The sequence below is a fragment of the Pomacea canaliculata genome, linkage group LG6 (genome assembly GCF_003073045.1).
Source record: "Pomacea canaliculata isolate SZHN2017 linkage group LG6, ASM307304v1, whole genome shotgun sequence".
NCBI lineage: Eukaryota > Metazoa > Mollusca > Gastropoda > Architaenioglossa > Ampullariidae > Pomacea > Pomacea canaliculata.
This window is the reverse complement of record NC_037595.1, coordinates 28,543,488-28,554,849: the sequence shown is the minus strand read 5'-3', so window position 1 is coordinate 28,554,849 and position 11,362 is coordinate 28,543,488. Positions and strand designations below refer to the sequence as shown.

General features: G+C 36.1%; 3 protein-coding genes across 3 annotated transcripts in view; 2 read left to right on the top strand and 1 right to left on the bottom strand.

Annotated features, from left to right (window-relative positions):
- Positions 1 to 103: 103 nt before the first annotated feature.
- LOC112566214 (28S ribosomal protein S6, mitochondrial-like) lies at positions 104 to 2,966 on the bottom strand. The gene is made up of 3 exons (XM_025242236.1): positions 2,874 to 2,966; positions 2,362 to 2,501; positions 104 to 688 (listed from the first exon to the last, which is right to left on the bottom strand). The coding sequence occupies exons 1-3, from the start codon at positions 2,916 to 2,918 to the stop codon at positions 430 to 432; spliced, it is 444 nt and encodes a 147-aa protein (XP_025098021.1). The 5' UTR covers positions 2,919 to 2,966; the 3' UTR covers positions 104 to 429.
- On the top strand, positions 2,780 to 7,040 carry LOC112566212 (ATP synthase subunit O, mitochondrial-like). Its single transcript, XM_025242234.1, has 9 exons — positions 2,780 to 2,807; positions 3,086 to 3,180; positions 4,400 to 4,447; positions 4,677 to 4,787; positions 5,027 to 5,099; positions 5,388 to 5,444; positions 5,758 to 5,870; positions 6,412 to 6,498; positions 6,782 to 7,040. Exons 1-9 carry the CDS (start codon positions 2,795 to 2,797, stop codon positions 6,941 to 6,943), a joined length of 759 nt encoding a protein of 252 aa, XP_025098019.1. The 5' UTR covers positions 2,780 to 2,794; the 3' UTR covers positions 6,944 to 7,040.
- Positions 7,041 to 8,460: 1,420 nt separating this feature from the next.
- LOC112566429 (synaptotagmin-like protein 4) overlaps positions 8,461 to 11,362 on the top strand; it is a 61,438-nt gene continuing 58,536 nt past the window's right edge. The window contains exon 1 of the mRNA XM_025242612.1: positions 8,461 to 8,504. The gene's annotated coding sequence lies outside the window, so the exon portion shown is untranslated. The remainder of the gene's footprint in view (positions 8,505 to 11,362) is intronic.

The following is an 11,362-nucleotide window of genomic DNA, read 5'->3' as shown; positions in this document are numbered from 1 at the left end:
AATGCAATCAGCTTACAAGACTGCAAACACATCTGAAATGATCTTAACTTTTCAATGTCTGAATACAGTTTCTCAATAAAAAAAATACCAAACCCTGCTCAAGACCAACTTTTTTAAACAGTTTATTTCATATTACACCACATGACAATATTTTTTTGTACATAACAACTACAGTGAGTAAAGACCAAACACACACAAATACATGAAAATATCAATCAGTTTTACAAAAAAATCCTCTTTTTTTGCAAACATTTAACTCCAATAAACCTACATCACAAGGCAAGCAATCTTACATATAGACTTGTTAACAAGATTAAAACAAAATTGACCAACAAGCTCCATGTGGTCACTATAGATCCGCAAACATCCTGACAAAGAATGCCCTTATATACACGTCCAGAAGCCCATACACAGACTTTCCTCTTGAAACTAGGAAGATTTATTTCGAGCCTTTCTCTCATCATGTTTGGTAAGATGAAGTTTTTTCTGCACCTTCATTTTCCAGACACGACGCTCATGATCTGGATTAGGAAGCTCACCAAACGTGCAAGGTCCTGTCAGACAAGGACGAGGGAAAGTGTAATCTGATCGGACACAGGTGTGACGTATTACGTCAAGATCACGTTGCAGTTCATCTTTTACATCAGGCAGAATGTTAGTTGGAGCATCAAGCTGCACCAAGAAGTAACTGTAAATGCAGCAGATCATAACACATATTAGACTAATAATATTAATAAATGCAACATTTGTATAGCTCACTCACACTCCTAAGGTGCATGCTCTTAGAACTTAAGAACAAGAATATGGGCAACATACAAGGGATAGAAGAGCAAACAAACGATAATTATATGAACTATGAAAGGATAAACAACAGTACCAATGATAAATAATAACAAAATTTATAGATTTGGAAAACACAAAGAGGAACCAAGTAACAACAACTGACAGTATAATGATTTTGGAAAAAGAAGATTAGGGAAATAGCAATAAGCAGAAAATGGGGGCAGGGCGTGATAAAGGACTAGCATAGTGTGAACTGTTGTTAAGAGTAATGCTTAAGGAAGAGGTATGTTTTCAGTGTACATTTAAAGGATTCAATAGTGGGTAGGTGGTGGATTTGGACAGGGAGAGAGTTCTATTGTTTCGCTGCAGAGTAACTAAAAATCCTGTGACTTCAAGGATGTACTGGCAGATCCATTTCGTACAAGGATAGTCAGTGCAAAAAAATGAAGGACAGGAGGACTTCGTCCCGTTTCCTAGTTGTAAACATTAGATGTGCAATGGAGTTCTCTACTTTTTGGAGTTTATAAAGAAAGTATGCAGGGCAGCCTGCAAGCAAGGAGTTGCAGTAATCAAGCTGAGAAAGAACAAATGCACAGACAAGAATGTTGGTAGAGTGATTAGACAGAATGTGACGGATGGCACTGATCTTGTGTAGTTCATAATAGGCAGAGTGACAGTTGTAACATGTTTATCAAGTCACGTCTGCAAGGACAATGAATCCCAGATTCCTGACATGATGCAAAGGTGATGTTGGTTTCGCCCACCTTGATGTGATTTGGCAGACAAACGAGTGATTTCTTCTTCTGGAGCACAAGAGGGCTTCCATTTTATCATTGTTCAAGTTCAAATTTGTTTGTTACCATCCAGTCCTTGATGTCACTAATACAGGCTTCTATGGTGCTAGTAAAGATTCAGCCGTTTGAATGGAGCAGTACAGTTGCATGTTATCAGTATATCATTGATGAGAAACTTTATGAAACTGGATGCAAGATGAAAGTGGTTTTAAGTACAGAATGAACACAACTGGGTCAAGTACTGAGCTTTGGGGGACCCCACAGGAAAGTGAAGCAGGGCAAGATGTTTGACCATCAACGAACACAGTCGCATCCTATCAGTAAAATAAACCATTAGGTCATTATGTTTGGAGGATTTGTAACGTGCATTTCAGCAAGCTCGATAAGATGCACAAAAAAACCCAAATATGACATAAACCGACAGTGAACCATATAGAAACATAAGCATCAGCAAAAAGATAACACCATGACTGAATAAAGAAATGGGCAGGCAAAACTGTAGGCTTCAAAAGTAGGCACAATCCAAAGACAGGAAGGAGAATCATATAAAAGCTTGATCCTTATTTATAGGCAATTCAAATACGATTGACTATATCTTTTAAATATTTATTTTGTTTCTAGTCTACACAAGCCAAGTAGTTATGATAAAGGAGCAATAAATTTAAGTCTCAATAAAACTGAAAACAAGAAAATCACATATTTGTTATCACATTATCTAAAAATGCAGGTAAGATACATTAAAAATAACTTTAATTACACATTTGAAGTGGAAATATTCACATACTTGCCATCTGCATGTTTTTTACCATGTGCAGTCATTCTGTAAGGCAGGGTCCTATGGCCTAAGTTCTCCATTTTTCGAATCACACCTCCTCTTGTAAGGACTGCTTCACAGGTTCTTTTTAGTGCCTGTACCAGCTCAGGCTAGTCGTAAGAAATATAGATTATTTTAAAGAGATATATATATATGTACATGTTTTGAAGACTAATACCAGTTAACATAAAACCTCAGGTAATGGTTTACAACTTGTCGTCAGCTCTTCTTTTTACTAGTTAAGAAGCAAGGAAATTATTATTTTTTGTGATTAATGTTGTCAGTGATAACGAGATAGTTAAGTTTTAGGAAAACTTTATTACGACTACAAAGTCGGTGTCACGAAGAGAGGAAACTGAATGTCTCAGATCGATTAGAAACTATGCATCATCCTTACACGGCGATGCCGGACACTGGTGCGAAATGAAAACTAAAGTATTGTTTCAAATATCTGTCTGTTTTAAGAAGCAGAAAAGACATACCCTTTGCAAAGTTTTAAGAATCAAGGACATCTCGTAAGGCGGCATGTTTATTCGGTGTTGCACTTTTCCGGTGAAGATTTTATATAAAAAAATCCTAACAATATGATCAAAAGTCTTTGACATAAACTGAAAAAGATGTTTGTAATCACAAAAAGTTTATTAAGTAACATAGAATATATTTCTGACAGAAAAAATAGTTTGTTAATTCAAAGGTCTTAGCGAAAAGCAGTTTGAAATTTTAATTGGCACGCGTTCATGCTTCCGGTGTCCTTGCAAGATCATGGCGAGCTTCAGGTTTAGCCAAGTGGTAAGAAACAGCGTTCATCCCTTGAACATAAAACTAGAAGAAAAAATGCAAATAACAAAGCTTATTTAGTCGATTTGAATCCTTGTAAATTTACCGCTGCTTCATATATTGTTTGTTCTGCAAGAAGAGTTTGTCTCCTTGATTATAACATCTACTTGTGTTACCAGTGTCATTAGACTGTAGGGATATAGAACTAGCGAAAGTGTTAAAGAATGAAGCGTAAATCATTACTAGCATTAAGCAGCCAGTTGTTGAACAACATGACTTCTCGCAATTTATTGATTAATTATTAATTGATTATTAATTATTCTTGATTAACTATTACTACTTTTTAGTTTTAGATCAGTGTAGTAACCATAATGAATACGTCAAGTTCATTAAAAATTTTTCACAAAGCCTCAAGAACCGTACTACTAGTCCTAGAGGTTAAACTCGTTGTTGTTGGAATATATGACAGTATTTTTGGAATTACTTTTGGGGGTAGCAGGCTTGTTGATAGAAAGAGGCAAAGCCAGAGGCAGTCTAAATAAAGAACTAGCAAAGGTACATATCATTGTCAGGGAATGTCACAATATATGTTGTTTTTCCCAGGATTGATATCTCCGATGTAGTATTTCAACTGCAATTCTATTGTCAATTTTGGATCTGCCACCTCACATTGTATAGTAACTGATGTGTCAGTGAAGTGAATTAAAATAAAAAACACTTGCACCAGGACTATGAAGTATTGCTGCTGGTTAAATGTCTTTTTCACTTTCACTCACAGACACATGGGGTACTTTATGAAATGACGTCTTAAAAAACATGACATTATTTTCCACAAAAACTCTTTGAAGGGAGGCCACTTATCTCTCACACATGTCTTTTGAAATGCCAACATCACAAGAAGCTCTTTGAAATAGATTTCTTAAATTTGGAGCTGTGGCTAAAGTAAAATCTGGGGCAAAAAATGCATCAAACTGTACAGCCTAAAGGCCATAGGCAAGAAGAGTACATATGAACAATTTAATTAGGATCAACAAATGGTGTGGATTTAGATCCAGAACTACATGCACACATATAGTACATTATCATCACATTTGTTTATAAGCTGCTTTTTTTTTGGTTTAGTATTTTTCTGTGTTAAAAGTTGTCAGTTATTGTTACTATGGTTCTTTGTTGGAATCTTAATACAGTTTTTTATCTGAGAGTAAATCTTATGCTTGGTAATGTTTTGTAGGTTCGCCAGTTTGGAACTTCAGCTGTCCAGAATGGAAAGCTGGTGACTGTAAGTAATTGTGTTCATGTTTTCCTGAGTGGATCTTTTTTTTTAAGGTCATGATTGTCTTGTGTACAATTAAAGTCAACAGCTAGAGGGAGCCTGTATGTCATGCTGCGATGGCCTGTGTAGTGGATAGGCAGATTTAGTAAGCTAAAAGAGTATTTTTATGACTTTACATAAAACTTGTTTCACTTCAGCAGTTCATTAAATTAAAATCTGTCCATTTTATTTTCAGCCACCTATTCAAGTTTTTGGCATAGAAGGCCGGTATGCCACTGCTTTATACTCTGCAGCTTCAAAAGAAAAGAAGCTAGATGTAGTTGAGAAAGAGTCAAAATCCTTGCAGGTTAGTAATCTTTGCTGAGGGCAGCAGTTTTGGGAAGGTAACCAACAAAATTATGATGAGGTTTGTTGTAGATCATTGCAATGTGTGTGCTACTTAGTGAAGAACAACATTATGTACAAATGTATATGTGTCGGTCTTTTTCTTCTTTTTTTTTCCAGTGAAGCAATGCTGCTTTATTATGAAAAAGGAAAATAACAGCTTTTGTTCTGTTTCACTAAACAGTGTTGTTTCTTTTGCAGGAACTATTGAGGAGTGATAAGAAATTTAGGGAATTTGTTACCAATCCATCACTTCAGCGTGTGCAGAAGAAAGGTGTGTAAAATGAATTGCATTAAATGACAAACACTAGAAGGCTAACTACTCTAGCTTTTTTTTTTTTTCTGGTTCTAGCATAAGGATCTAGCTTGGGATCCTGAATTTGTTAGAATTAAAGAAATCTGTTACATTGCTTATGCATATAAAATAACTTCACAGAGAGAATACAGCTGGAACTATCAAACCAAATAGTCTGTTCACCATGTTACACCTCGATCATAAGTTTCTGTAGGCTCTAAATTCACTCTTAAAATAGATTTGTTCATTTATTTTTCTCTTTTACAGCTGTTCTTGAAACAGTGATGAAGCCCAAGTATTCCCCACTTATGATAAACCTTCTTGGTAAGTCACATTAAAAACTTTTACATTTTTGTAGAATTTTTGGCATGAAAAGATTAAACTTTGTTTGGTGTAAAGGTGGGAATGCATTTGTGCACAAGTAGAAAAGATTAAAACTAGGCTAGTAGAGAAGGAATAGGAGGTAATTTGTACCAGAGGTGTCAAACTGTGAAACATGTTATTGCTTGCTTAAATACAGAAATTCACACTGCTGTGAAAAAGGAGTCATGTACATGTGTTTAAAAGAATAATGCTGTCAGTGAATCTTAGCACAAAGAGCAAAATTATTACAGCAGTATCTTTTTTACCTTGGCAGCTGCCATGGCTGATAACGGCCGAATTGCCAAGATTGGAGGGGTTTTGACAGCCTTTGGTCGGATAATGAGTGCACATAGAGGAGAAGTTATATGCAATGTCACCACAGCAAAGGTGAGGAATTTTGTTGTTAGTAATAATTTACTCCTATTTTTGTACAGTTATATTTGTTGAAGTTTTGACTACGATACTTTTAAGATATGTATCTTGTGCAATATCACTTGGTAGATAAATGAACTCTTCTACAACTTAATTTGTTTACACATTTATTCTTAATCCTGTTATGTGTCAAATATACAAGTACTGTATTGTTGTTATTAACCTTCAGACACTTTTAATTTTCTTATTCTTTGAGCACAAAATTTTTTGAGGAAAATTTTTAATCCATTTAAAAGGGATTGCCGATATCACATGGTAAGGTATATTTGCTATGGTTGGAGACTAAAATCCTTGAAGTAGAATTCTTAACAATATATTCAGTTGAATGTAAAGATATTTTGTGATGAGTGGTGGAATAAGATACAGGACTTGATTTTGCCGAAGACAGATGTGCCAATCCACCTCACTGATTTGAGTGCGTGATAAGCTTACTTTGGTATGAGCTTCTGGCATTAAAAATTGTGTAATTTTAAGGTGTTAAAGAATTTTGTTACAGCCTCTTGATACTTCTTCTCTTGGAGAGTTGAAGAAAGCCCTGCAAGGTTTTCTTAAGAAAGGCGAGACTCTTCACCTTACAATGGAGGTCAGTGATTAAAGACTGCTTTGCCATTTTAAAAAAAAAAAAAAAAATGAGGTGATACTCATAATTTCACTTGTGGGTCAGTACAATACAGAGTAAGTTATACATTATCATTGTTGCTTTTTCCTTCAACATAATGCAGTTATGGTTTTCAACTTAGAAGATAAGCAGCAGCATGTACTCATAGTTGATAACATTGATGTCAACTCTGACAAAAGGACTGTAACCTCTATTCTTTTTCCACCAGATTGTGCTTACTTTGCATCAATTTTGAAATCTTTTGCAGGTTGATCCATCACTCATTGGTGGCATGCAGGTTTCCATTGGTGACAGATACATAGATATGTCCATGGCAAGCAAGATCAAGAACTACACTAACCTTCTAAGCAAGCAGTATAAATGTGACTTCTACTTGCTTGGCACCATTGGCTGTAGAACATATGTATAAATGTGACAGAGAAAATAACGAAGTGAACTGAATTACAATTTTTGTTTACACAAACTGCAAAGTTTTTGTATAGCATTAAAGAGATTATAAAATTGGACTAATCATTACTTGTCTGTGTGCTTGATTGCAAGTACTGTATTTCCATTGGAACAATTTAAGATATTGTAGGGACTGATGGTATAATTTTCTTTCAGCTGCTTATACAACTGTTAATACTTATAAAGTAAATAAAATTTTCATACAAATGAGATGATCATAAAGAGGAGACCTTATTGCTCAGCGTATTTTAAATTGGTTGCTATCTTGAAAAGGTGACTAACATCAGAAACAAAAGACTACATCTAATGAACGTTTGCATGAGTATCCATCTAGTACACAGCATATAATGAAGACTTTCTTATGAGAACATTGTCAGACTGCAAAGAGTGATTGAAAAATAACACTGCAATTGTTTTCTTTCTGTCCAGTATGCTGTGATAATAGGGCCTTATTTACCGACAAGCTCCTTTTGATGTTGCCAAGGCACATAGTGTTTCTGAATAACGTCTTGGCAGTAAATTCTGGACTTGTACCATAAAATGACAATTTCAGCAGAAAATGGGATTCAAAATATTAGTGGGTAAATACAATGAGAATCTAGGTTGGCTTTTTTGTTTGTTTATTAAGGCAAAGGAATAGCACTTCATGAACTGCAGTGACCGCTAATGCCAGAGCTACATACAAGGCAAAGAATCTAATATTACTGTGAAAATACCAAAATCTAAGATGATTGGGATAAAAGAATTTAAAATATGACAAATGCAGTATAGGAGGATATTCAGCAGCAGATTTATGCATCTCTGTAAACTTTGACGAAAATTTCGTGAAATGCATAACGAAATACTTTGCCATCATGCGTTGAAAACGTCCGCGTGCGCAGCTCGTGATGTGTTCGGGTCATCACAAACTAATATCCCCGCATACGTCCATGGTGTCAATGGGTGCTTCTAAGGGGACGCTACTACTGCTTCTTAAATGTTTGCCATTTTACTTCCCTTTACTTTCTCATGGTCCATAATGTCCAGCCTCGTGAAAATCCTTGCTGTCAGTACTTACCGGAACAGGCTTAAGAGCAACATAAACGCATCCGTGATGAACGTAACTTTTACCTATGTACACTCATGCATAGACACAGACGAACCTATAAAATGTGAAAAAGCAGCATAATGGCATATTGCAGGGACACCGGTCTTCGCATGAACTTGTCCATGGTCATTGTGAGAAGCAAGATATTATATGTCAGTAAAGATCAAACAGTTTTGAAAGGAAGAAAGAAGTCAGCCTAATGTCATTTACCACTAAATGGTTTTATATGGCGGTTAGGGTCCTTATGAAGTGGTATGTTGAGAAATAGTTTTCATGTATTATTTCTCGCTTGACTTACCGAGCAGGAAACGGTCTTGAGCGATCGCGGATTGAGTTTTAAACCAATCATAAATAATTTAGCAAAGACGTTGTTGCAACTAAAACAAAACTTTTTTGATTGGTCGTATTTTCATTTACGGGTGCATGGCGTTAAAAGGTGGGTAGATATTGCAAAATCATGTTTATTTTAATACGAAGGAATCATTGATACGCCATTTTAAATTGGTAAGGCTATCTGTAGAAAAAACTAGCTGTAACACATTGTTTTCACACTTTTGGTTATTTCTTCGGTAAATCTAAACACTGCGTCCATTCCTACTAATCGATGATTAGTCAATAGCAATATTAATTATTATTAGCTCACAACTTACTGGTCGACAACTAATTAACTGTGGATCGGGAAATTAGTGTTATCGCGTGTAATCTCTTATCAGTGCAGTGTATTATTTCTGACAATGTGAGAATCTTGTTACGCAAAAGCATCAATGCGAAATCAGTTTGTCACTCAACAGTTAACAGTTTCCTGAACTTGAAGTGTTAGGAGGGCTCACTGATGCGTTCTGGGCAGTTGTTTTGTTCCAGTTTAAAATGAATTTTACCATGATTTACTGCTCTAGAGATGCAGTTGTAGTTAGAACAGAACCTAAAGTGTTAGACAGAAGGAGGTGAAACTGATGTCATAGGAAAAAATGGTAATTCACAACCCACAAACAAATTTTAAGTATTTTATTATCACATAAGGATTATGGTAACCAATTTTTGTTTGTTTGTTTGAGTTTAGTTTTCCGATTTTCCAAATAATTCTTTCAGGCTAGAAGAGCAAGTCAGGTAATTTTTGTTGACAATTATTAGCAAATGTGTGACAAATTTACTGTTGTAGTGTGATTAGGAATGTAATTTATTACATTTTCTTCCAAGGCATAATATATGTCATATATTTTCTTTGAATTGTCACCCCCTTTTTGTAGGTCTTCCAGAATTTCTTATATTAAAAAGAGTCCTACATAAGCTGTTCTGGGAAGACACATGTGAGTCAAAGTGGCAGAAGTGAAGATATATTCATATCATATTGAACATAAGATATTTTTACATATAATTAGATTTCATTATATAAGTGTTAAGCTGTAAATTGCTATCACTTAGTTAATGGAACCTGTGCCAACCTTCAGGCTGTACATTTGTCCTGAAAGTGTCAGACAAACTGGCCAAAGTTTGGTTACTTTTCCGAGATAAGATGCAGATATGTTTGGAACACTCCTGTATAAAAAGAAGCATGGTCATTGAGGATAGACTCAGAAGCTCATGTTTGCAAATATGCTTTTGGTCTAAGAAAAAGAACTATGATAAAACCTTGCTAAGAGAAGGAACAACTTTGCTTTGTGCATGACCAAAGTAATCTCGAAGAAATATAAATCTCTGTACATTGTTCACCATTAATTTTCATCTCAGTTCTGCTGTGTAGGTGAGAAACCTGCACCAAGTAAAGAGGTTGGATCACAAAATGACAAAGTGCAATCTGTCCTTAGTGCCTGTTTGTGAGAGATCCTATGCAGATTCATGAACAACTGGTTAAAGCTCTGGAGGAAATCAAGGACATATAACTATCCAATGACAGTACCCAAGTACTAGATCTTGGCCTGGATCACAAAAGAAAATATGAGGAACACCATTGTTTACATTGTGGTGTACTCTTAATGCAGAGGTGAAGGTTGGCTGTCCACATGGGGACAACAATGTGTCACTCGACATGCTAAAGCAGTGTGAACCTTGTGGTTGCCAACATGAACACGATGACAAACCAAAAGGAAAATATATTGATCATAGCAGAAAAGACTTGAGTACAAAGCAAAATAGTTGACGACTTCATGTTTACTTTGAAAAATTACCTTTGATGAAACAAATGCAAAGAAGACAATGAGATATGTTTTGCATCCATAGTTAAGTGTTAAACTTTGTATGTTACACAGAATTAAGAAGATCGTGCAATACCAAGAGTAAATAAGAAAGAAGTATTATTAGGAGTGGTAATGTACACTATATAGTTTTTCCTTCTTATGCATCAGTAAAAATGGAGAGGTGGTGGGGTGGGGTGAAATGGGAGGACAGGTGAGAAAACCGAGAAATGATTAATTTGTAGCCTTTCTTTTGTAGCCCCCACCCCCGTTGCTTCATAAAATGTAACATGATAGGGAAAAACAATAAAATTTAAGATGATAGGAATCTGAGCTTTCTCTCACCAACATGCATGATTAGATATGATGTTTGCTTTTGCTCATGTGGGCTGTTATGCATGGATGGGCAAATGCATGCACAGATGTTCATGCACACATGTGGTGGTATTTACATGTGACACATGAATGAAATTGAGGACATGTAGAAAATGTTAAGAACCACTAGTGCTGTGCACACAGAGATATGCACATGCATATGTGCACACAGTCTGTCTCTCTCAGGTGTGTTGTGGCTTGAACCACATTATAGGGAAAAAGGAGAGTGAAGTAGTGAATGTCATGGACTTCTGAGACATGATCATAATAAGCCAGGCAACGGACATTGTGGACAAACACATTCAAATAAATGGTTTTAGTAAGTACACTGTTTCAATTTGACTTAGTCTAGCAAAAGAAGGCTTGATGTTCACAGGGTCTCCCATACAAGGGATTTTCATACCCCATGTTAAGAGACTGAGCATATTGTCGTTGGAATGACATCATGCACAAAGTATTTGACCTTTTCATGTCGATTACAGAATTTCAGGTTGGGGGGGGGGAAGGAGGGGCACAGTCGCTCTACCATAGTCCGACCTTTTGTGGCAGGAAGTTAGATACAATAAGCGTCACATATACGCCCGCGTGCACACACACTGGGGCTTTCTCGTGCACTGTTGCGCCATCCTAATATCACTATTACCGCCGCCTTCACAGCGTTAGTCACCCGGTGTCCATCAGCGCCACCCGTCACCATACCTACATCACATCTCACCATCAGGCGGTACTCTTGTGCAGTACATCACCA